Source organism: Plecotus auritus (assembly GCF_963455305.1).
Source record: "Plecotus auritus genome assembly, chromosome: 2".
Taxonomy (NCBI): Eukaryota; Metazoa; Chordata; class Mammalia; order Chiroptera; family Vespertilionidae; genus Plecotus; species Plecotus auritus.
Genome location: NC_137771.1, coordinates 20,372,025 through 20,397,498, shown reverse-complemented (window position 1 = coordinate 20,397,498; position 25,474 = coordinate 20,372,025). Strand labels below are relative to the sequence as shown.

Sequence of the window (25,474 nt, the reverse complement as noted above, 5' to 3'; positions counted from 1 at the left end):
AGGCATCCATTTATGACCTCTGTAAAAAAAAAAAAAAAAAAAAAAAGACACCTACTAAGAAGGGCTCCTGGAGGCTAACTGGACTCGTTTTAAAAAGCAGAGCCTAGCAGCCATTTCTGCACAGGGGCCTCTTATGCAAACTGCACTTCAGGGAGAGACCTGCACTGAACTGCCTGCCTGCACTGTATTTCTGCCATCCCAAGGTCATACAGTTAGAAAGCCAGCCCTCATAAAGGTTTCCTAGAATCCTATTTCAACCAAAAGGATTGAGGGTTTCCCCATCCAACCAGAGCTGTGTGGCTCCCCTGAATCAGAGTAACTCTATTCTGATCAATCAGGACAGTGCCTTTTAGATCAACCAAACGTGAGAATTTGGAGCCCTCATTTGCATGAGGATGGACCAATCAGGAACCAGGGCAGGGACTTCTGTCTATATAAGCCAGCTCCCCTCTGGCTCTAGGAGCTCAATTTCTCTCCTCAGATATGGAGAATGTGAGTGTTTCCCCGGCTGAGCTAGAATACCCACTAGACTGAGTAGATTGGGGTGACTGGGGTCAAGGAGCAGAACAGCGCCTTCTAGCCAGAGGCCCTAGCCCCAGGACTGTTCTACAGCTCCAGTTTTCATAGTCATGCTGTATTGCAATTCAGCTGTTTTGCACTGAATAAAGTTTCCTTCTTCACTGCACCCCAAACTGGGGATTCTTGTTGGTGTTGAATTGGAGCCAATGATCATCTGTTGACACACTGACCCCAGTTCTAGGCCATACTCTGCCCCTAACTCACTGCCTCTTCAGACCTGTTTCCCCACTTAAGAAAGAAGAGACCGCCAAAACCGGTTTGGCTCAGTGGATAGAGCGTCAGCCTGTGGACTGAAAGGTCCTGGGTTCGATTCCGGTCAAGGGCATGTAACTTGGTTGCGGGCACATCCCCAGTAGGAGGTGTGCAGGAGGCAGCTGATCGATGTTTCTCTCTCATCGATGTTTCTAACTCTCTATCCCTCTTCCTTCCCCTCTGTAAAAAATCAATAAAATATATATTTAAAAAAAAAGAAAGAAAGAAAGAAAGAAGAGACTATTCATCTAATTTTCCTCTCCCATTTTGGGGGATTTTCCTCTCCACAAAGACCACACATCCCACTCCAATGCTACTAATTGACTCGTGGCGTCTTGACATTAGAGCGAAGTACTGCGGCCGTTGCCTTTATCCTTCCCAAGAGGCCTCTGTTCCCTGTTGTCATGGTAACCGCCCGACCACACCTCGGGCGGAAACTTGGAGTGACACAGGAACTAGTTACTGTGATGTTTCCAGTTTACCAGGTTAAAATATGGCCACCGCCGTAACACCTAACTTAAGCTTCTCACTAAGTACCCGGTTCTGACTACCCCGGAGCCTACTCTACCGCAGGAAAGAGAGGAACAACGCCACAACAGCGAGCGAACAAAATTCCGGAAACCCCCATCCGACCTTTAACTCCTCCCGCCTCTCTGGGAGGCATCTGACCACCGCCCAGTGGCGTCACTTCCGTCGACCTCTGCGCCCAGGATTGACAGGCGCACCAGCCAAGCAAAAGTGGGTATGTCCTCAGGGAGCGGTTTGAGACCCGGAAGTCCGACCCCTCTCCGACTTGTTACGTCAGAATCGACATGGCCGGTTATCCCTACGGGCAGGTGAGTTTGTGAACGGCGGGTGAATACAGGCAGGGGCCTAAAACCCCAGCTTTGCTTTCTCTCTTGTTTCTCTGTGCCCTTCCCATGCTGAGGTTGACTTTAGCGAGGTCTCGCGTGGATGAGAAGGGAAAAGCGATCGTCTGTTGCGCCGGTCTCACGTCACGCAGAACTGCACGTCTCACACGCAAGGCTTTGGGGACCTGGGACCTCCCCCGCCCAGACTCAGGCTGGGCTTGGCCTGGGCCCCACGCTTTCCCAAAGCTCCCGCAGGGTGCTCGGGCCGGGTCATGGACGCCAACACTGCGTTTAGAGCACTGGTCCGTCGGTATCATTTGGGGCGTCGGATAAAAGCACGCCCCTGAGGTATTGCATCCGAAAAATCAGGAGAATCTATGGTTTTGGTTGACTCCACATGTGAGCTTGTTTGACTACTTAGTCCAACACCTCCATTTCAGACCTAGGAAAAATGAAACGCAGAGAAGACACAAACTTCCCTGCAGTCACCAGGCAATTAGGCAGCATACCCTGGAGCTCTCAGCAAATGCTGCTTCTCCACTTGGCAGCCCTTCTTGATCCAGCCACGAACACCCAGCAAGGCGATTCTGTGCCACATCCTTTGTTGGATGGTAGAATGGTTGAGAGATTAAGAACAGTTTGGAGTCAGGAAGGTTCCCCCGAGCGAGGTATTTTGCCTTTCGTAGCCCAAGTTTCCAACTCTGTAAAATAGGGCCAAGCAATAGGGACTACCTCATACTGGTAGAGCTCTTATGAAGAGTATTGAAGTGATGCTTATAAGCCATTTGGTACTCCTAAGGGTGTAACAGGTGTTACCTTTACGTATTTTGATTTTTACTAGACTCCTAGAAGGTCAGTGCTGGGAGGGGCCTCAAAATAGTCCCTTCATTTTAAAGAGGGCTCCTGAGTCACCCAAGATCACACTCATTTAGGAGATAAAACCATGCAGGGAAAAATTGTTAAACTGGTCATATGGGGTATTACAAAGTGCTCAATTGAGTGTAGTTAACATGCCAAAAGATGGGACAAGAACCCTCTGAGGGAGTGCAGCCATACAGGTTTTGCACACAGTGTTTGGATCTCCATTATCTCAATCATGAAGACCTGGTAGGCATACTAGCAGGGAGTATTATCCCCAGCTTATAGCTGAGGCACCAGCCCAAGAGGTTAAGTGACTTGTCCAAGGTCATACATAGCAAGCGAGGGGATGAGGCCAGGGCTAGATCTTAAACTCCTTTCGTTGCATACTTAGCAGAGGTAGGAAAGAGGCCAGCATGGGCCACCATTAGGAGGAAGTACTATAACCTAGCAGTGTTTCCCAAGCTCCATTCTATTTTCTGAGTCTTGTGAAATGTTAATAGGTATTGCTAATGGAGGAAGATTCTGTGGTTAAATAAATTTGCAGAATACTCTGTTAAACAGAGCTGAACAGTTTCACCACAGGGCATCTCAGTATTTCTTAAGCTTACTTAACCATGGGACACCCCCCCCCCCCTTTTTTTAAATGTGTAGTCATTTTTATTTTTATTTTTAATACTAGTATCCCTGAGAAACCTGGTTTGGGTAAACATTGTCACGGTGCATTGTTTTTCAGTGGATGGTCTGCATCAGAATCACCTAGGAGCTTGTTAAAAAAGCACACTTTGGGGTTCCATCATAGACCTGTTGTGCAACTAGGAAGTGCCTTATATTTTAATAAGCTTTTGGAGGTAATTTGTGTTCGACCTAGAAGAAGTGACATAGAATTTAAGAGCCTGAACTTCCAGGTTGGACAGAATGAGGCTAGAATTCTAATTCTACTACTTAATAGTTATATGCCCTTAGACAAATTTATCTAAGGGCTTGGAGCCTCCGTTTCCTACTTGTAAAAAGAGAGGACTAATACTTCACAGGACTGAAAAGAAGATGAAGTATGATAAAACCTATAGGAAGCTTGGCACATTGCTAATACGTAGTGTGTGCCAGTGCGTGGTGGCATAGTTCTTGCTGCTGCGATTGTTGTTATCATGTCATGCTGCCTAGGCCTATGCTCAGTGAAATATTGAAAAGGAGTACAGAGAAACATGTCTGGAATAGAAGAAGAAGTGCTTTTGTTTCCCCATCATACCCTTGTCTACCTCTTCAGCTCCTGGTCCATGGTATCCCAGGAAAGGAAATGGGTTGTTTTAAAGCATCCAAAAACGTAGTGCCACTTCCTCTAGATGCTCCAGCTTTTTATTAGGAGTCAAAACTAATTTTCCACTTCCTTTAGCCCAGGGTCCTCAAGCATGACTATGTGTTGGAGTAGTAAAACTCAAGTCCCCTTTGGCCCTGTGGAGGAGCCAGCCTGGTGGGTTTCAATGCTTAGAAATTAGTCTCCGAGGCCAGAGAGATTTGGCTTCAAATCCTTGCTCTGCCTAGATTTTCCTTGCAGAAAATTCTTGGAAAAGTCTGAGACTTCGTTTCCCCTTCTTTAAAAGGGTGTTGTAATGAGATAATCCATGTAAAGTGCCTGATATGGTGTTTTGGTATAATAATTATTCCACGTGGAAAAGGGATATAGATATATAAATTGTACAGACAGTGTACTAAGTATTAAATGTGGGAGTAAGTGTAAGATACTAGGACAGCACAGCTGGGATACCTACACTCAGTCTCCAGGGAAGGACGGTTTCCTAAAGGAGGCGGCATTTAAGCCCCAAATTGAATCTCCAGTAGGAGTTAGCTGGATGAAGAAAGGAATGGTATCCCAGTAGAGGGAATAGTATGCTCAAAGGCCAGGAAGCAAGTGAGAGCCCAGTATTTTGGAGGAATTTAAGATTAGTCCATGTGCTGTGAAGAGGGAGAAAGGGGTAAGAAATGAAGTGAGAAAGGTAAGCAAAGACCAGATACCTTTTTGAGGAGTGTGGACTTGGTCCTAAGAGTAGTGAGGGAACTGCTGAAGGGTTTTCTCCCATTTGTGCTTTGGAGCTATCACGGAGCACTGTGGGAATGGGTTGAGGCAGGAGGGACTGAGGCAGGGAGACCAGTTTCAGAGCTATTGAACTAATCTAGGTTAGAGAAAACAGTGATCTGGTGAAAACGGTTTGAGAAGCGTTTGGGAGGTAGAGTTGAGAAAACCTGGTGTCGTAGGGGAGGGAAGAGGAGGTGCCCAGGAAGGCACTAGGGTCTCCCACTTACTGAGATGGGAACACAGAGAGGAGTAGATTTGGAGGGAAGGTCCAGGAGGTTGTTGGATATGTGGGTCTGCAGCTCAGGTGAAATGAAGCTGGAGGGAAAGATGGAACATTTGGAGTGTCAGCTCAGACATGGTAATTGAAATCTTGGGACACTTCCTGGCTCACTGTTTATTGGCTGCAGATTTCTGGACTTTAAATATTTTAGGAGGCTCTGCTGGTGAATGTCTGAGCCACTCCTGTCTCAGGATTGTTTAACCCAAGCATGTCAAACTCTGCCCGCGGGCCACATATATTTTTGCAGCCCAGCCAACATGGTATGTAAGAAACGTTTTAATAAAAGTTTCGTAACTTAATTTTTACAATATCCTGCTATACATAATTATTTTTTTAAAAATATATTTTATTGATTTTTTACAGAGAGGAAGGGAGAGGGATAGAAAGTTAGAAATGTCGATGAGAGAGAAACATCGATCAGCTGCCTTTTGCACACCCCCTACTGGGGATGTGCCCACAACCAAGGTACATGCCCTTGACTGGAATTGAACCTGGGACCCTTCAGTCTGCAGGCTGATGCTCTATCCACTGAGCCAAACCAGTCAGCTATACATAATTATTAATAACGAACTACAACGTTCGCTAATGACTGATTACTATAATTGTGTTGCACTCATTTCCCTTACACGCCTTATGTGCAGGCGCACCATTTCTCTCCACTGATACTAGCAGTGAATATTTTAGCAGCTGGTTGACATGTCATTAGTCTTGTACTGAGTTGTTTGGTGTGCGCAACAGGAAATATTTCACTTTTGGAGAACAAGAAAAATAGGTTTATCTGCTTATTAATTTGTGCAGTTATTCAGTGTCTGGTAAGTTAATGTTCAAGGAAAAAATATTAATTTTTATTAAAATGTTCTATTATTTTATGTTAATGATTACTCATTTATTTCAGCCTTTTGTATTCAGTATGTCTCTATCGAAATAAACCTACGTTTCTATGAAAATCGAAGCCTTTTTTTTTTTTTAAACCTTGTTTATTTGGCCCATGTCAGCCTTTGAGTTTGACATGCTTGGTTTAACCCCTTAGAATAGGCTCTAGCCTCCTCCAGCAGGCACTTGAGGGATAGCTCCGGAGAACAGACTTGCCTTGGCAATGCAGCCTACTCTCTTCCCCATCAGGACTTAGCATGGATCAACCTTTGACCCTTCCAACCTTTACAAGAGTCTTGGATGTAGAGGCATGAGCCTTCAGAGCCAAAAGAAAATAGAGGACTTTCTGAGTGGATTATTTAGGATGTGAGCTCTCACCACATGCAGGAATATAGACAGATTCCAAGATTCCAACATTGGCTGAAAGGTTGGACTGTAAGGTCTTTGGATTTCTTACAATGCTGTGGATCTCAAATTGGGTCTAGGAACTGGGGTGCAAAAAGAACAAGATTCTTCTGCATATCCCTCATTCCTGCACTTGAAACCTGAAAGAGCACTAATCCAACCCTTGCCCCACACCCCCTTCTACAGTAAAAATCGATCATATTTGACATGCATTTAGGACAATCCCTGGCATCGGCACATTGTAGACGCCCACACATTTATTGAAGAGGGTAGTGTAGTGGAGTCATGCAGATCCTGATTAGAATCCCAACTCACCTGTTTTAGCTGCATCATCACAGGCACAGTATTAACCTCTCTGCACCTTAATGTTCTCATCTGTAAAATGGAGATAATGCTGCTTTTTTAGGGAATAAAACTACTCTTACAGGACTGAGGATCAGTGAAGGCCAATTGAACCGGAAGCATTTAGCAGAGCCTCAATGAAATGTTAATTGCCCCTCCCTCACTCATTTCTGTGATGCTTTGGAAACCATGGTTACTGAACTCTTCCTGTCTTTTTTTTTTTTTTCTTCCCCTTTCACGATCTTGTGTTTATCAGCGTGAAATGCTCTTGGGAAAGCTTTAAAAAGGCTGACGGCATGGAGTAGTATAAAAGAACCTGGAGTCAGGGATTCTGGTTTTCATTTCTGATTCAGACCTTTACTAACAACTTGATGACCCTGGGAACCTCTTTTCTAGCCTGGATTCTGTCTCAGTTGGTGGCTCCACTTCATATTCTTGTGCTGCTAGAAATCTGCGTCATTCCAAGCATTTTCCTTCCCTCCTCCTCCCTCCAGCTCTTCCCTAACCTAATTAGTTGCCAAGTCATGTCTAGTCTGTCTCTGAAATAGCTTCAGAATTCATCTTGTTCCCTCCATCTCCAAGCCTGCTATCTGGTTCAGGCCCTGCCAGCCTAGGGCTTAGCCTACTGCCTCTCCCTCTCTTAGCTACTGCCTCCCCCCGCTAGCTCATCCTCCACACTGCCGCTGGTTAAATCTCTAAACAAGGCTCTGATCTTGTTCCTTCCCACTGGAAACCCTTCTGTGGTGCTCTGTTTCCTCCAGCATAAAGCCCAAACTCTTCAGAGTGGTAGTCATTTGTTTAGATTTTTATGGAGACTTGCAGGTGCCAGGCACTGTGCTGGATCCTGGGGCACTGTGATGAATGAGTCCCACTGTCTGCCCCTGGGGAGCTCACTGTTGCATGGAGAAGACAGCAACAGAAACTACTCTTAAGACACCAATAACTCACCAGCTAACTGAAGTGCTGCAGGAGAGGTGTATCAAGAGCCTACCTCTCAGTTCTTGCCTCTGCCCCCTGCTTTTTAGCCTACTCCTTGACCACTCCATGCTTGCTCATAGGTCGGTACCTGTGCCTTTGTCTCTCTTCTCCCTTCTGTCTGGAATGTCCTTTTCTGCCTTCCTGTTGGAGAAGGCCTATGCATCCTTCACTGCCAGCTTCAATATTACACCTGCCTCCTCCAAGAAGCCTTCCTTGACCCACTTCATGAATTTTTCATCTTATCGCTCATTTATCATTTGACAAACAGAACGAAATTCCTCAGCTCATGCCTTCTTGATAGCGTTTAAGTAGATGTTTCTGGTGGCACTGATCAGACTATCATAATTATCTGTGGGTTCCTTGAGGACAGACCCTATTTAGTTTTGTGCCCCCAGGCCTAGCAATAATGTCATCACTCTGTAAATGCTTGCTAAATGAAGTATTTCAACAGTTGTGCACCTCAGTTTCTTCATCTAAAAATGAGCCTACTAGTTTCTTCCTTTTTTCTATAAGAGGATTTGCCAGAGACCACTGCATTGACAGAAAAGTGCAACAAGGAATTTGGAAGACCATAAACCTTGGGCGTCAGCAGGGCTGATGCCAGCACAAATTGTTCTTGCTAGGATTGCGGTGTCTAGAAGCTTTCCCTGACCTGATAATCTTTGAGTAAATGTTTACTGGCCTCTACCGACCTTTGATACTATCTGCTTATTATGTGCTCTGCGTACATGCTATACTAAAAGCAATTGTATGACCAAGCTGAATAAAAACAGGCAAGACTAGGACTCGTGGTTCCTCTCCCAAAAGAAGTTCCACCTGGTCCCCATGCTTAAAACTTACTTCTTGAGTAGTGTCTTCATTGTGCTTTGGTGCTCCTGCAGTCCCTCCTAAACCCACTGTGCAGGTCATAGCAAGTGGCGCCTGAACAGGGACTTGAAGAGAAGGTTCGCCTGAGGGGAACAAAGTGAAAGTGGAAGTTCGCTGAACTCACAAGCCTGTGCCAGCTGCAACCGTAAGTGGACGGGGACTTTTCTGAAATTAGCCAGGCCATTATGGGGCAGAATTCAAGTGAAGGGGAAAAACATTATTGCAGACGTTGGCTTACATGCTCAAGGAAAAGGGGATTAAGGTGTCAGAAGGTACTCTTACAGTTTTTGCATATCATCATAGACATAATCCCTGAGTACGTTAAATGTAGAGTGTTGGGAAAGAGTAGGACAGAATTTGAAGAGAGCTCATCAGCAGGGGAAAAACTTGCCCCCAAATTGTTTCTCCTTGTGGAGCATGGTATTACACTTGCTGGAACTTTTTAGAGAGGCAAAGGAGGATAGACCTCTTCCCTTACGCCCTCAGCTCCTACTGCTCCTACAGAGAAGCAAAAAGAAAAATTGGAGGAATGGCTTTCATGTCCTCCTCCACCTCTGTGTTCTGATCCTGAAATATTGATTTGCCACTAATAGAATCAGCTGTTCAAAAAGCTGTCCGAGAGGGATTAAGGGACATGACGGTGGAGGAGAGACTTGCTTTTCCTGTTATAGAGGTAGCTAACCCACATAATTCAAATCAAATACTAAGACAGCATGACAAATTTGACTTTAAAATGATAAAGGCTTTGCGTGAAAGCATAGTACAAAATGGTCCTACAGCTCCCTTTACTGGAGAAATCATGACTAACGTTTCTGATGCATTCCTGCCTCCTTTTGATTGGTACTTTTTGGCTCATGCAGCCCTAGATGGAGGGGACTACTTGCTATGGAAGGGAGAATTTTTAGAGATGTCAAGAGCAGGATCGTACTAATCGAGGGCAGAATGTTCAAATAACTTTTGAAATGTTAGCAGGACCAGGACAATACAGTGACTTGCAAAATCAACTAGGGTATGTGCAACAAGCTTATGAGCAGATTAGACTTTGTGGAAGAAAAGCCTGGTGGGCTTTACCAGCTAAAGGGGATCCTGAGGGAGCTTTTATTAAGTGTATGCAGGAACCCACGGAATCATTTTCTGATTTCGTGGTTCACCTTACTCGAGTAGTGAGACGGCAAATACAGCATGTAACAGCAGGAGACACTTGATTTGGCAGTTAGCATATGAAAATGCCAATGCTGATTGTAAAAAAATGTCTGGTACCTCTAAGAAAAAGTGGTACTATTACAGAAATGATTCAAGCATGTCAGGATGTAGAATCAAGCACTTTTCAAGCAAACTTACTAGCTGCTGCTGTAATAGCGGGGAGTAAAAAATGTTTTAATTGTGGGAAGCCAGGACACTTCCTAAAGGAATGTAGGCAGCCAAAAAGGACTCAGGCTGACGGACAACAGAAGAAAGGCGAGAGCATTCCACCTCCCACTTCAAACAGCGCAGCTGCACCCTCCTTGTGTCCTAAATGTCAGAAAGAAAATCACTGGGCTAATCAATGTAGATCTGAATTTCATAGAAATGGGCAGCCACAGGGAAATGGCGAAAGGGGCTTTCCCCAGCCCAGTCAACAACAGGTGGTTTATGCCCTGCAAGGCCCACAGTGAATTCCCTCATCCAAGCCACTCCAGGCAATGCAGGCCTTAATCTCACCAACACAGCTTGGCAAGCTGTTCCTATGGGGATCGGGGTCTGAATCACCAGGAACGTTAGGATTAGTCTTAGGAAGAAATGGAAACACTCTGAAAGGACTAACTGTTTTGCCTGGAGTCATAAATTCAAATTATAAGGGGAAAATCAAGGTAATACTAGAATGCAAACAGATTATGCAAGTTACCCCAGGACAAAGAATTGTTCAACTCCTACTCATACCTTATATTCAGCAAGGTAAGGCTATAGATAGAAAAAGAGGAACACAAAAATTTGGAAGCTCAAATATCTATTAAATACATAAAATTAGTAAAACCCACCCTATAATTAATTTAAAAATAAAGGAAAAGCTAAGGGTTTAGTAGACACTGGAGCTAATGTCAGTGTTATTAGTAAAGAATTCTGGCCTCCAAATTGGTCTGTAGTAGAAATTATGGTGTCTATTACAGGGGTCAGAGTTCCTGATAATACTCAACGTAGTACTTCAGTGTTAAAATGGCAAAATAAGAAAGGACAAACAGAAGGGTTTCAGCCCTATATAGGCTCCGGAATTTCAGTCAACTTATGGGGCCGGATGTTTTGGAGGGTTTACAAGCACGTATTGTTACTGGCAGGGATAGCAGTTAATAACTCAGACGGAGTATCAAGGTGGTCAAGGTTTAGGGAAAAATAATCAGGGGTTTAGAAAACCCATTCAAGCCAAAGGAACCCAAGAAAACAAGAAGTAGAATATCAACCTTTTTAGGAATGGCCATTAATCAATCTCTTCACCCTCATGCTAACCTTATACAATGAAAAGATAATAAACCTATATAAATAAATCAGTGGCCATTAACCAAGAAAAAATTAGGTCATATTCATGAATTAATACGGGAACAACTGAAGGCTGGCCACATAGAGCCTACCAATAGTCCTTGGAATATTCCTATATTGACAATACCTAAGAAGTTGACAGGAAAGTGGCGGTTGTTACATGATCTTAAAGCAGTTAACGCTACTATACACACCATGGGAGCTTGACAGCCTGGACTCCCAGCGCCTTCACAAATACCTCTAAATTGGTCTCTTATTGTAGTAAATCTCAAGAATTTTTTTTTCACCATTCCTTTGGCACCTAAACAAAAATTTGCCTTTTTTTTCAGTACCATCCATTAACAATGTAAAGCCTATGAAAAAATATCAATGGAAAGTTTTGCCTCAAGGAATGGCCAATAGCCCCACCTTGTGTCAAAAATATGTTGCTCAATCTATTCAACCATGCATTATCCATTACATGGACAACTTGCTCTTGGCAAGCCAACAGGAAAAGCAGACTTTAGCAATGTTTACCCAATTAAAGCAGCGGTCACCAACTGGTGGTCTGCGGACCACTGGTGGTCCGTGAGGTCCGAAAGGTTGGCGACCACTGAATTAAAGAAAAAATTTCCTAAATAGGGCTTAAAAATTGCTCCAGAAAAGGTACAAAGAGAAACACCCTTCAAATACTTAGGAACCATAATTAAAAACCAATGTATTAGGCCTCAAAAGGTAGAAATACAAAAAAAAATTGCCTTAAAACCCTGAATGACTTTCAGAAATTATTAAAGGACATTAATTGGTTAAGACCTTATCTAAAAATCTCTACAGAAACAATGATAAATTTATTCAATATACTTAGGGGTGACACTGATCTTTCCTCACCCCAAACGTTGACAGATAAAGCTAGGGAGTAGTTACTAAAAATTAAACAGGCAATATCCTCAGCCTAAGTAGCATGGGTACAGCCTAAGTTGCCTGTGTTAGGACAGATTAATCCTACTACAAACAGTCCCACTGGGGTCATCTTCCAAAATAACAACTCCCTTGCTATTATTAAGTAAATTCATCTAGGGCAGGGGTGGGCAAACTTTTTGACTCGAGGGCCACAATGGGTTCTTAAACTGGACCGGAGGGCCGGAACAAAAGCATGGATGGAGTGTTTGTGTGAACTAATATAAATTCAAAGTAAAGGAGCGGAGGGGAGAGCAAGAGAACCGGATAGAACAGCCGGATCCGGCCCGCGGGCCGTAGTTTGCCCACGGCTGATCTAGGGCATCAAACCTCTAAAACTGGTTACATATATAGAACTCATGGCTCAATTAATGCCTCAACTCAAAAAGCACTGCAGGCAGCTTAAAGAAGAAAAGCCCCAGTACATTTATCCTCCCCTTACCGGGAAGCAGTTAGAAACCTTATTTCAGACTGATTTAAATTGGCAAATTGGACTAAGTGAATATTCGGGGGCACTTAGTTGTCACCTACTAAAATACAAATTACAATTTTTATATTACACCCCTATTATTATACCAAAAAATACTAGACAGGAACCTATTCCTGAAGCATTAGCTATTTTTACTGATGGCTCCTCTAATGGTAAGGCTGCTTATCATACAAAAATTCAGACCAAGTCATCCACACTAGTCACACTTCTGTACAAAGTATTGAATTAAAGGCTATCAAGGCTGCATTGCAAAATTTCCAGAAGCCTCTCAATATTTCTAATTCTGCCTCTGCTACTGGCCCTAGTAAACAAAATTGAAACTGCTCGATTAAAATGGCTCAGTGACCCAAGTCTATACTATTTAAACAGTACAGCAAATTGTACAGCAAAGACAATATCCCTTTTATATTACTCACTAGAGGCCTGGTGCACGAAAACTCATGCACTTAGGGGGGGTCGCTTAGTCTGCACCCTCTTGCAGTCCGGGACCCTTCGGCTGATGTCCACCTGCCAGCTTAGGCCTCCTCCCCGGAGGATTGGGCATAAGCTGTTAGTTGGACATCCTTAGTGTTGCTGAGGAGGCGGGAGAGGCTCCTGCCACCGCCGCTGCGCTGGCCAGTCATGAACCGGCTTCTGGCTGAGCAGTGCTCCCCCTGTGGAAGTGTACTGACCACCAGGGGACAGCTCCTGTATTGAGCGTCTACCCCTTGGTGGTCAGTGCACGTCATAGCGACCGGTCGTTTCCCCGTCAATTTGCATATTACCCTTTTATTATATAGGATTATTATATAGGATATGAGGGCTCATACCACCCTGCCTGGTCAATTAACAAAAGAAAATGCCTGTGTCAATCAGTTAGTCGTTTCATTACAGCAAGCCACAGAATCTCATCAGCTTTTACATCAGCCTGCCAAAATATTATCTAAATAATTCTCAATCACTCGACAGCAGGCTAAACAAATTATCAAGGAATGTCCCACTTGTATGTTACATCTGCCTCAAGGGCCTAATACAGAAATTAACCCTCGAGAATTGAAAAGGGACCATATCTGGCAAATGAATGTAATGCATTATACTCCTTTTGGACATCTTGGGGCATTGCATGTCTCTGTAGAAACCTTTTCAAAGGTCCTTTGGGCCACCACATCTACAGGGAAAATGGCAAAACAAACCATTAATCATTGCTCTTGCTGTCATGGGAATTCCAAAAATGATTAAAACTGACAATGGACCTGCATACACAAACTGTCATTTCCAGCAATTTTATACAAAATGAAAAATTCAACACATTACAGAAATACCATACAACTCCCAAGAACAGGCAATTATAGAACACCAACATCAGTGACTAAAATCCCAACTTGAAAAACAAAAAGGGGAAATACTAGAGAAATCTCCCGTAGGTAGACTACCATCAAGCCTTAATTACCTTAAATTTTTTCACTTGTAACATTGATGGTAAGACCCCAATGAAGCTGCACTGGTGTTGTGATGAGCCAAAGGAAAAAGGCTTGGTCAGGTGGAAGGATCCTGAGGCTGATTTATGGAAGGGTCCTGACCCTTTGTTAACATTTGGTCGAGAATATGCTTGTGTATTTCCAGGAAACTCCTCCAAGCCTGAGTGGATTCCTGAAAGGAACATCAAACTTCAACATGGATCCACGGGAGGAACTGACCAAACTATTGAAGACCTTGCACCCAGAACCTCAATCTGTACCCCCTCAACCTATACCCCCTCAACCTGTACCACCTCAACCTGTACCACCTCAACCTGTACCACCTCAACCTGTACCTGTGGCCGCAGACAATCAACCACTCTGCCCCCAGGTAGCAGTAGCCCTAAGCAATGCGAGGAAGATAAGGAGTGCCAGGCGAACGAAGCAGACAAGAGAGAGTCTGGAAATGACATGGGGGATGGTAAAGAAGACAATTCATAAAGCTGAGCAAGTTTGTGAGGACACAAGAATCCCGAGAACACCTGAGAATGTTTTCCTTGCCACGCTAGCAGTCATCAGTTGTGCGGTAATACTACTAGGGGTACATGGGGAAGTGTATTATGCTTATGTTCCTGACCCTCCATGGGTGAGACCCCTTACTTGAGCTGATCCCCCACCTCATATAGTCACCAATAATACCAAGCACCTTGTTCATCCCTGGGGGACCACAGGTAGGACAAGGAAGTATCTGGGCAAACTATAATTATACAGGTGTCACCACACAGCTTCCCTTTTGTATGACAAAGAATCAAACTACTGCACCTTTGTGTGTAGAATTAAAGAGAGGTCTTTGGTTAGCATGGACACCAAAGGAAGGGGGTGAGGGGCAAAAGCCCACATACATCCACTATCCCTGGTTGCTCCTGGGAGAGGTGCAGAAAATGTAACATTAATAAGATATCCCCCCTAAGCCATTATGTAAAAATTTTTATAAATGGTACCACATAGGGGAAAAAATTAATTGGCAAGACTGTTATAGTGCCTACTCCACCAACAGCAATCTTAATAATAGTTTTTCTTTTGTGAATTGGTGCCCCCATGGGTCTGTGTATAGTAGCAATCACATCTTAAAATGGAAAGGGACTGCGTCCTACCTGTATATTGAATCTAATCACTCCAGTTCGTGGCATGGAGGAGGATTTGTTGGATCTCAATTACAACATGATCATTGGCCTCTACAAAACACGCAATGGAAATTAGTTGCTGCACTTGCACCTATAGAATGGTATAGTTATCACTATAGCTTAAATAACTCCACTCATACTTACATCTTATGGGGAACTCCCAATAAGACAGTACTTGCCAACGCCTGTGTATTTGATCTTTTTGTACTCCTCTTGGGCCCCATCCAGGTACGCCTTAATACAAGTCAGTTGTATAAGGTATCATACACAGGCTGCACACTATCCCATTGTGTTAATTCCACCTATTGAAAGGATTCCCTCATGATATTAAGACAACCTGCTTTCGCTTGGGTTCCTACTAACCTAACTGAGCCTTGGGAATCTCATCAAACCTACCAAATATTACATGACCTAGTAAAAATCTTAAAATGACAAAAAAAAAAAAATTCCTTGGAATGTTAATTGCAGGACTCTTTGCTCTAGTATTGTTACTTACTTCTGTAGGAATTGCTGCTTCATCCATGGTACAAACTGTTCAAACTTTTCAGTTTGTACAACAAGTTAAGAAAAATAACTAAGACCTTATCCATACAAAAAAGAATTGACAGTCAATTTGAAATAGAATTATTGGCACTAAAATCTACAGTTCTATGAATGAGTGATAAAATCCACAGCTAAGAGCAAAGAATGTCCCTACAGTGTCATCATAATTTTTCCTAGATTTGTGTGACCCTGTTCCCTATAACAGCACCTTACACCCTTGGGAATCAGTAAAAAATCACCTTCTTGGTACTTAGGGTAAAGGTAACACAACCCTTGATATTTTAGAATTACAACAACATATTGCACAATTATCCCAGGCAAACTTACAAACTAGTTCCTTAGATGCCTAGCAACAATTTAAAAAGGATATGGAAAAATTCAGTCCTTTTTATTGGATCTCCCTACATTTACCTTTTAGCATAACCACTATTGTCTTTCTTATTCTTGGGCTTGTGTGTTTATTTTTACTCTGCAAAATGCAAATGAAGTCTTAAAAAGACTCAAGCCCTACAGACAGCATACACTTTTTAAGATTTATTAAGAAAACAAAAAGGGGGAGATGCCAGAGACCACCGCATAGCAGCATTGGCATGAAAGTGCAACAAGGAATTTGGAAGCCCATAAACCTTGGGCGTCAGCAGGGCTGATGGCAGCACAGATTGCTCTTGCTGAGATTGCGGTGTCTGGAAGCATTTCCTGACCTGATAATCTTTGAGTAAATTTTTACTGACTTCTATCGACCTTTAATACTATCTGCTTATTATGTGCTCTGCCTACATGCTTTACTAAAAGCAATGTATGACTAAGCTAAATAAAAACAGGCAAGACTAGGACTCGTGGTTCCTCTCCCAAAAGAGGTTCCACCTGGCCCCCATGCTTAAAACTTATTTCTTGAATAGTGTCTTCATTGTGCATTGGCCCTCTTGTAGTTCCTCCTGAACCCACTGTGCAGGTCACAGCAAGGTTTGTTGACACAATTTTTCCAGCAGCATTTGTGTGTATGTGAAAGTGCTTTGTAAACAGTACACGTGAGGGCTTTAATGCAGGGCGGAAAGGAAAGGGTTTGGTTGCTGCCAGGTTGCACCAGGCCCCTAGAATGTGATAGGGAAGGCCAGAAGACCTGTCTGGCAGCCCCTGCTTTGTTGGCCTTGGGGCATTTCCGAGGGTGCCCTATGCCAGATGCAGTTTATGGCTTTGTTCACAGGGCTTATTGTGGAGCAGCTACTTCCTGGCTTGGTGTCCAGCCTCTTCTTTGGGTGTGCCCAGACTTTGCACAGTCCCCACCCCCTTTTCTATCCTACCCTGGAATCCTGTTCCCTATTGCTTAAGGAAAGAATGCTGTAGCAGGAGCAGTGGGAGTCTTTGGGTTTGGGTATGGGTGGGGAGTGATCTAGCTCCGCCTCTACCTTCAGCTCATCCTATATAACAAAAGCCTAATAGGCAAATTGACCGAATGGTGGAACGACTGGTCGCTATGATGCACACTGACCACCAGGGGGCAGACACTCAATGAAGGAGCTCCCGCAGGCCAGCTAAGGCATGTGCCAGCGGGGGCCCTCACCCTCCTCCCCCATCACCCTGCTGGTCATCCTGCAGAGGGAGGCGACAGGTGGCAGCGATGGGGGGCGGGGCTGGTGAGTGGTGGCGCCAGGCTGGCCAAGGCGGATGACAGTGGGGCCCTCACCCCCATCCCCGATCGCCCTGCTGGTCTACCTGTGCACGATTTTGTGCACCAGGCCTCTAGTAGTGTGATATGAACAAGTCCCTCTCTTTTGGCTGAAGAGGTTACTAGTAAATTGGGTCGCCATCCCCTTCCCAACTCCCTTGGGAATCATTTTCATTTTTAGGTCTCAGCTCAAATGCTGCTTTCTTAGGGAAACCCTCCCTGATTTCACCATCTCATTTGTGATCCGTGGCACATGACTTACGCGTCCATTTTAAACACCTGTTTCCTTATGCGGGTTCATTAGGTGTTACGGAAAGGATTTCCATGCCTCTCCTGTTAACTGTGAGCTCCTTCAGAACTTGTCCCTCTCCTTTATATCTCCGCCTGAGTTTACTGCACAGGACTTTTCTGATGATGATGATGATAATGATTTAATAATGATTTATTGATCATTTTCTTTATGCCCGACACTGTTGTTAGAACTTTTTTTTCTTTTGTTAATGGTTTTCAGATTGATACCTTGCTCTTCTTACAGGCCTCCTCAGAAACTGGCGACCAAGCGCCGGGAGCCCTTCCGAGTAGCTGCTACCCTGGTGGAGGGCAATATGGCAGCGGGGTACCCCCTGGTGGCGGTTATGGAGGAGGTCCTGCCCCTGGAGCGCCTTATGGACACCCCAACCCTGGGGGCCTCCCCTCTGGAGCTCCAGGAGGACCCTATGGTGGTGCAGCCTCAGGGGGCCCCTATGGTCAGCCACCTCCAAATTCCTATGGTGCCCCACCTCCTGCGCCTTATGGACAGGGACCTCCTCCAGGTAAGTAGGGATTTGGAGCTCCAGATGCCTCTGACCTTGGTCTCAGTTACCCAGGGCCCATCCTTGTCCTTCCTGTAATGTGCAGGCAGCCTAGCATCTTGCTTCTAGCTTCAGCTTGCATCAGTGGAATAGAAGTGTTTTAGTTAGCTTTGCTGTGGTCACAACAACTCCAGTCTCTCTGGCTACAACAGCAAACATTTTCTATTGCTTGCTCACACTTACTTCCTCTTGCTTACATGTCAGCAGCTGTGCATTTGGCTGCTGAGATTCTGCCCCACGTGTCTTTTCTTTCCAGGCTTCAGGCTGGAGGAACAGCCGTTATTTGAGATTTGTTCTTGTTGCAGATAAGAAAGAGCAGGAGAGTCAGCAGGAATGCGTGATACCTCTTAAAGTTTCTGCTTTCAAGTACTTTCTATCTCCCATTCCTGTTCTCTTGGCCAAACCACACCCCCTGGTCCAGCCTCTTACCAATAAGGTGGGAGTGGATATTCCTCATGGAGGGGCTCTGCAAGCCACCAGGCAGTGGAGAGGATGGACAATGCTCTTACAGGGGAGACGGTGGGGCAGGGCATAGGTGAGCAAATAATTGGAGATAATACAGCCTATCATGGGAAGAAGCCCCATTTCTGTGTAAGGGAGACTGACTACTATATGTGGAAAGGCAAGGTAGTGTAGTTGTTGATAGCTTGGGATTTTGGGATCAGACAACCTACTGACCTGACCAGATTACTTTATCTCTTTAAGCCTTAGTGTTTACATCTGTAAAATGGGTGAATGTCCCTCACAACATTGTTAATAAGGATAAAATAAGAATGTGCAAGTAAACATGAGCACAGTGTCTGGCATGTGGGAATGGCTTAATAAACTGTTCTCTGAGAAGATTCGTACTGAGACATTCTTAGGAAGGAGGTGTTCAGCATTTAATGTGATAGCAGATATGGGAAGGGCCTTACCACTGACAGATGCTTAGGCAGGCAGATGGTGAGATGAGCTAGGGGAGGGATAAAGAGCAGAGACACTAAAGGTGATATACTGGACAACATGGGGAGGGAGTGGGGGCTTGGCTATTCCGTGGAGGCAGAGAATCTTGGGTGAGGGTTTCGGGCTCTGAAGATTTCTGAGTGGTCTCAGGGGCCAGGGGAGGTGAATGCCCAGTCCCTGGTTTCCTCCCACACTCATTCAGTCAGCCTCTTCACCATATGCTGTTCCCAGGATACCAAGCCAGCAGCAAGGCAGCCTGGAACCAGTCTGGTGCACCTGAAGGGCCTCCTGGGCATGGCATTGCTGGGAAGCTGCAGCATCTTAGCAGATGTACCCAGGCAGGAGGCTCTGAGGGGGATGTTCAGACCAGGGGGTCCTAAACACTGAGCTGTGGCATTTATCTTGTCAGAGCCCAGAGCTTCTGGCCATTTGCTTTCAGCTCAGCAGCTTCATGGTGGACTTCCTCATCCTTTCAAAATCTTGTCTCTGAGCCTACTTGAGGTCATTTTAGGGAAACCTTACATTGGAGGCTTATCCCTCCAGGGCCTGAGGCCAGAGATAATCTCTGGGACTGCAGAAGAAAGGAAAGATGTCCTTAGGCTCTTAGCTGCTCTCTCTCTCTCTAACTCTTCACCCAGCCGGCCACCCACCATTGCCACCTCTGCAGTGCAGCTAGTGGCCTCCTGGAGCAGTGCTTTAAAGTGTGATCCATATATCATCTGCAAAAAAGAATGGGACTCCACCTGAAGCCCCACCTCAGCCCCACTGAATCCAGGATCTAAGGTTGGAGCACCACTGCTCTGTAAGACAGGGTTGACCAGTAAAGGTGCCCCACCACCCACTGGAAATATCCGGATGGCACTCCAAACCCAAAGGGACTTTCCAGCCTCCTCACCTGAATGGCTTCTCCCTCCCATCAATCCAAGACCCCTCGGAGTACTCTGAACAGGCTCTGTGCCTCTGTGTTTTTTCTTCTCCCTGTAACAGCTCTGTCATCCTTTCAGATCCAGTTTACTCAGTATTCCTTCCTCCATGGAAATGGGCCTGCACATATTCCAGGCCTTTTGCTAAAACTTTCTGTTGCTGTTATCTGATTTTATCATCACAAGCACCTCAGGAAGCAGGTCTGAAAAAAGGAAACAATTAGTCTGAGGTTGTACCAACTAGCAAGGGTCAGAGCTCTTTGCTTTCAGATCCCGGGCTCTTCTATGCAAACTGCAGGGACCACCTGTTACAGAGACTGTCCCTCTGGGGGCTGTGGCCCTCACTCCCCAGGGCAAAGCTGCTGTTTTAGGAAGGACGGTGGTGGGGCTGCCTAATTTCCCATTCAAAGAAGCTAGATAGTCCCTCCATCAAGCAAACCTCCTGGCCTCATCTTTGGGACTGGGTGGTGGTTTCTGTGCTCCAGTAGGGCCTGTGGCTGTCTCTGATACCGCCTGTGCGAAGGGGCCTTTTTTGTGGCCAGATAAGCCATTAGGTTTAGCAGTACTGTGTAACTCTGGCCTTTCCTAAGATAGTCTTCTGTGCTTCTCCACTTTCATTTATCATCCTTTCCCCTACTCTCCAGCTCACTCCACATGTCTTTTCAAGTGAGTAATCCTTTCCTCCATCTACTGACAGACGCACAAAGCTACTTACGGTACATACTCCCAACAGACACACAGCAGCACTAATAATCTGCAGTCACATAGTGCTTAGATTGTAGCAGGCGCTGATTTAGGGTTTTCATATAATTATATCTTCATAATTTATGAAGTAAATGCTACTGTGGCCTCATTTTACAGATAAGAAAACTGCTACACAGAGAATTTAAATAACCAGGGCTATAAAATGGGGGTTGGGGGCTGAGGCTCTGAGGGGTCTTGGGTTGACAGAAGGAAGAAGCAGTTCAGGTGAGGAGGTTGGAAAGGCCTTTGGTCTGGAGTGCTGTTACACTGAGGCCAGCTCAGCACGAATTGAGCACTTTCCCTCTCGGTGCCTGCCTCTGTGCTAGCCCCTGGGGATTCAGAGATGAGTTAGGCTCCTGCCCAGAGGTTGCTCCAAGTCTAACCAGGAAGGTGGTTTAAAAACATGTACGCGGTGGAGTGAGCAGGGCCATAAAAGAGAAGGAGTAGGTCCCCTTAGATCTTTGTGGATAGAGAGAACCCCTAGACAGGGAGGCACTTAGATTGGCTCTTCCAGCATTTCTGCGGATTGGCCTCGAGACCTCCGTTTGACTCCCTGTTTGCATCCCTTCCTGCAGGCGGCGCCCCTCCCAATGTGGACCCTGAGGCGTACTCCTGGTTCCAGTCAGTGGACTCCGATCACAGTGGCTACATCTCTGTCAAGGAGCTGAAGCAGGCCCTGGTCAACTCCAACTGGTCCGCATTCAATGACGAGACATGCCTCATGATGATAAGTGAGCACCAGCCCTTCCCTGTGGGCTCAGGCTGGGGCAGAGCCACCTGATGTCTGACAGTAGGTGGGTGGGTGACCATTCTCAGAAAAACCGTTTAGCCAGGGGGGATTTCAGACAGGAAACTGGGTTCAAGGAGAGATCTAGACTGAGAGCGCTTCCCCTGAGATCTTGAGTTCTAGGCCCTGCTGAGTCACGGGCTAACTCTTTCCCATTCTTCAGAATGGGACTCCATGCCCTGGTAGGAGATGGCAGGAAGGGGGTCATCTGCCAAGCCTGCAGAGAAAACGCAGTTCTGGAAGGGGTGGCCAGGGGTGGGGGCTGCTGTGGCACTCGATGGAGGTAAGTCTTGGGGAGAGGCATCTGGGCCTTGGGTCTGTGGTTTTGTGAAATCTATTCCATCCAGCCTGAGGAGAAGGGCTGCCTCCGTGGAGAAGGGCTGCCTGAGGACTCTTGGCCCTCAGCCCTGAAGCCCGCCTTCCCTCTTTCCCCGTCTCCCCAAGACATGTTTGATAAGACCAAGGCAGGCCGCATCGATGTCCACGGCTTCTCAGCCCTGTGGAAGTTCATCCAGCAGTGGAAGAACCTCTTCCAGCAGTACGACCGAGACCACTCGGGCTCCATCAGCTACACAGAGCTGCAGCAAGGTGAGGGGCAGTGTTCTCTTCACTCCCTAAGCAGAGCAGGGCCTTTTCTCTAGCCCAGTGGTCGGCAAACTCATTAGTCAACAGAGCCGAATATCAACAGTACAACGATTGAAATTTCTTTTGAGAGTCAAATTTTTTTTAAACTTAAACTATATAGGTAGGTACATTGTTATTAACTTAATTAGGGTACTCCTAAGCTGGCCTTTGCTAGAAACTCAAGGGGCCAAAGAGCCGTATGTGGCTCGCGAGCCGCAGTTTGCCGACCACTGCTCTAGCCTCTGACTACCAATGTCCACTGCCCTGCTAAATGCAGCCCTCAGCACAGACTTACTCCTCTCCTTCTGTGGCCTGGCTGCGGCTTTGAGCCAAGACCCAGGGCAGGGGAACACCTGGGTCCGGGGTCAGGGCTGGACTCCTGATGATGGGACTCCTGGCAGTGCTAGGTGAGACAAGCCCAGTGTACAGAGCCTCAGGGATGGAAATGTAGTAGCCCAGGGTCCTGTGAAACCAGTATCTGTGGTGTGTGTGGCGCTCTCCGCTCTAGTCTCTAGCATGCAGAATGGGAAGAGCCCTGTATGGGGGCTCAGAAAGATGACTTCTGTTCCTGGCTCTGCCAGAAGGCAGTTACCTTCCCCACTCGGGCCCAGACCACTCTAAATGCTGCAGTTGGGTAAGATGATCAGAGGCCACAGTTCCAGGTCTGGTTCCAGTTCTGACTCTAGAGCAGCTGTCGCCAACTGGTGGTCCATGAGGTCCGAAAGGTTGGCAACCGCTGCTCTAGAGGAAGAGTGTTCGTGGTCTGATGAGAACCTGACAGGCAGCTTTGCCACCTGAGAAGGGGAAAGGGATCCCCAAAGAACCCAGCCCCTTGTCCTGGCTGTGGATTTCAGTCCTACTAGGGAGTTCTGTGATGGGGACGGGAGGAGCTCACCATATCTGCACCCTGGCAGAAGGGAGAGGGGATGGCCTGTACTGATCACCTACTCTTTTGCAGAGTATATATTGGTAAGGGTGATGTTATCACAACCAAACTAGTAGTTACTGAATGAATGTTGGCTAAGCACTGTAATAAGTACTTTCAACATGTTACATTATTCATTCTCCTCATGTGCTAGGTACTGTTTATTATCTCTCTCTTCCCAACCCCCCACCCCTTAGATGAAGGGTCCCTTTTGATTATCCTTTTATGGATGAGAAAACTGAGGCATGGCGTAGGTAGCACACTCTTGGCCGGCCGCATAGCCAAAGGAGAGGTGAGACTAGCCTGGGGCAGTAGATTATGCAGAGAGGAAGGGAGGGGCGGAGGAGGGAGGGAAGAAACCTCCCAGGCGGAGGAGCAGCACGCAGGCTGTGACCTTGGAACTGCCCACAGCCTTGCCTGGGTCGATGATGTTTTTATTATTTGTAACAACACTTACTGAGCGTCTGTTATGTGTCAGGCACTGTGCCAGGTGCTTTACCTGATCTCCTTTCATCCTTACTGAAACTGACCAGGTAAGTATTGTTCCCATTTAGAGATGGTACATCAGAGGACCAGCGAGGTTAAGGAACTTGCTGAGGGGCTGTTTTGACTCCCGAGCAGGCCCTCAGGACCCCTGTGCTGTGCTGCCTTGGCTGTCTGCCCCGGTTAAGTGGTCCTAGGGGTCTCAGACTTCCTTCTGTAATGCGGACGAGTCAGAGCTGAGCATGGGTGGCCTGGTGTCATTCTGGGGCCCCAGGAGCCCCTGACTGACAGATCGTAATGGAGATTTAGAGAAAGGGACGAGGCCTTCCAGCTAAGGGAGCATCCAGGCAGAAGCCCCTGTTGTGCTGCTACCATCCTGGACAGACCCTTGGAACTTCTGTCCTCTTCCTCCTTCGGTGCTTGATCCCTCCAAGTCCCCTTAGTGCTGTGCTCTGTGGAGCTGGTCGATGGCAGTGCTCACGATGGGTTTTTGTGTCTGCTCTGTGTGCCCCTCCTGTCCAGCTCTGTCCCAAATGGGCTACAACCTGAGCCCCCAGTTCAGCCAGCTCCTGATCTCCCGCTACTGCCCGCGCTCCGCCAACCCCGCCATGCAGCTAGACCGCTTCATCCAGGTGTGCACCCAGCTGCAGGTGCTGACCGAGGCCTTCCGGGAGAAGGACACAGCTATGCAGGGCAACGTTCGGCTCAGCTTCGAGGACTTCGTCACCATGACAGCTTCTCGGATGCTCTGACCCAGCCCGTCCGTAGAGAGTGGTGTGCACTGGGGCACCTCTCCTGGCTCTTCGGAGTGGGAGAAGCATGTGGGCTGCTCTCCTTTTCCTGCTCCTCCTGATTCAGCGATTTCGCCGAGGGCTGGGACCCCTGTGTCATAGCCACCATATAGTGGGTCCTGGGCTTGGCGTAGGAGAGAACTGGAAGTTACATGTCCTTTCAGCTCTGAGCATAGCCTTGCAGCAGGAGCAGGAGATGTCAGTCATTGTGATCGGCTGGACTCCAGCCTCTCTTTCCCTTCTGTGCCCTGACGTAAGTGTTCATCAGCGTTTTACTATGAGCACCTCTCTCCCCGCACCCATTCTGTCCTATCAAATGAAGCCAGTTTCTCCAAAGTGGAATCTGACCAAGCATGGAAGAGATGTGCCCAAGGCACCAGGGGCTTGCATTCCACCACCCCCATGCCCACAGTCCGTGTGTGTCAACTCCTAGCCACCTGGGGCTGTCCCTGCTCAGGGAGTTTGGGCAGTCTGCTCTCTGAGCATGTTGGGCCAGGCTGCTGCACTCCTCAGCTCGGACCCCTCACTTGCCCACCACTCTCTGCCTGGCTTCAGTCCCCAGGGGGCAGTTGCCACCTCCCTCTGCCAATGCCCTTTTCATTCGGAGCCAAAAGTTCAGTGAAACTGTAAGCTTCAATAAAAGGATGAACTCTGTTCCACATTTTCCACCATGCCTTCCCAGCTACAGGTTTATGTGCTCATCTGTTCAGTCACTCATTTCTCCTTTCATTCAACAAAGATTTAAGTATCTACTGTGTACCACGCCGCTCAGAAAGTAGCAGCTGAGGGGGCACCGTCTACAAGAGGCTGCTGTCACTTACCAGGGTGAAGTTGAAGGGTAGGGGCTGGACTCAGCTCAAGAGGCCAATTATGTGTTTTATAACTGTTTTAGGGCTGGCATTCTGGGCAGGACGCTGCCACTCCAAACTTTACAGCCTGGCCTTTTTATTATCTCAAGCCCTCCCTGGTTTTATCCTCTAGACAAACTGCATTTATTAAGTCATAACTTTCCCCCTGTGTTTATTAAGCACAGACAGCTGTACTTGTCTGCTGGCTCTTCCGATCAGCATGATAACCAGTCTACACTGAATGTCCATAGTGAGCTGACAAAATTTCAGTCCAAACACCAGACACCTGGTTTGCCTGGGGGACCTTATCGTGGGTGATGGTGCAAGAATCCTTTTGCTTTGGGGGTGAAGATAAGAGCTCCCAAGCTCTAGGCGGGGCTCTCCTCTCTGCAGTGGATGGCTGGGGAAAGAAACTATGGCTGTTTGGCAGC

At 46.5% G+C, this 25,474-nt stretch overlaps 1 protein-coding gene across 7 annotated transcripts; it reads left to right on the top strand.

Annotated features, from left to right (window-relative positions):
• Positions 1–1,279: 1,279 nt before the first annotated feature.
• On the top strand, positions 1,280–24,875 carry PEF1 (penta-EF-hand domain containing 1). 7 transcript variants are annotated; one of them, XM_080657304.1, is made up of 7 exons: positions 1,616–1,667; positions 8,397–8,504; positions 13,899–14,318; positions 17,661–17,937; positions 21,161–21,316; positions 21,817–21,960; positions 23,927–24,875. In XM_080657304.1, exons 3-7 carry the CDS (start codon positions 13,950–13,952, stop codon positions 24,154–24,156), a joined length of 1,176 nt encoding a protein of 391 aa, XP_080513430.1. In that variant the 5' UTR covers positions 1,616–1,667; positions 8,397–8,504; positions 13,899–13,949; the 3' UTR covers positions 24,157–24,875. The 7 variants fall into 7 exon arrangements, with proteins under 7 accessions (XP_080513433.1, XP_080513435.1, XP_080513430.1 ...); XM_080657305.1 differs by having other exon boundaries at positions 1,622–1,667; positions 8,374–8,504; XM_080657308.1 differs by lacking the exon at positions 21,817–21,960 and having other exon boundaries at positions 1,640–1,667.
• Positions 24,876–25,474: the final 599 nt, after the last annotated feature.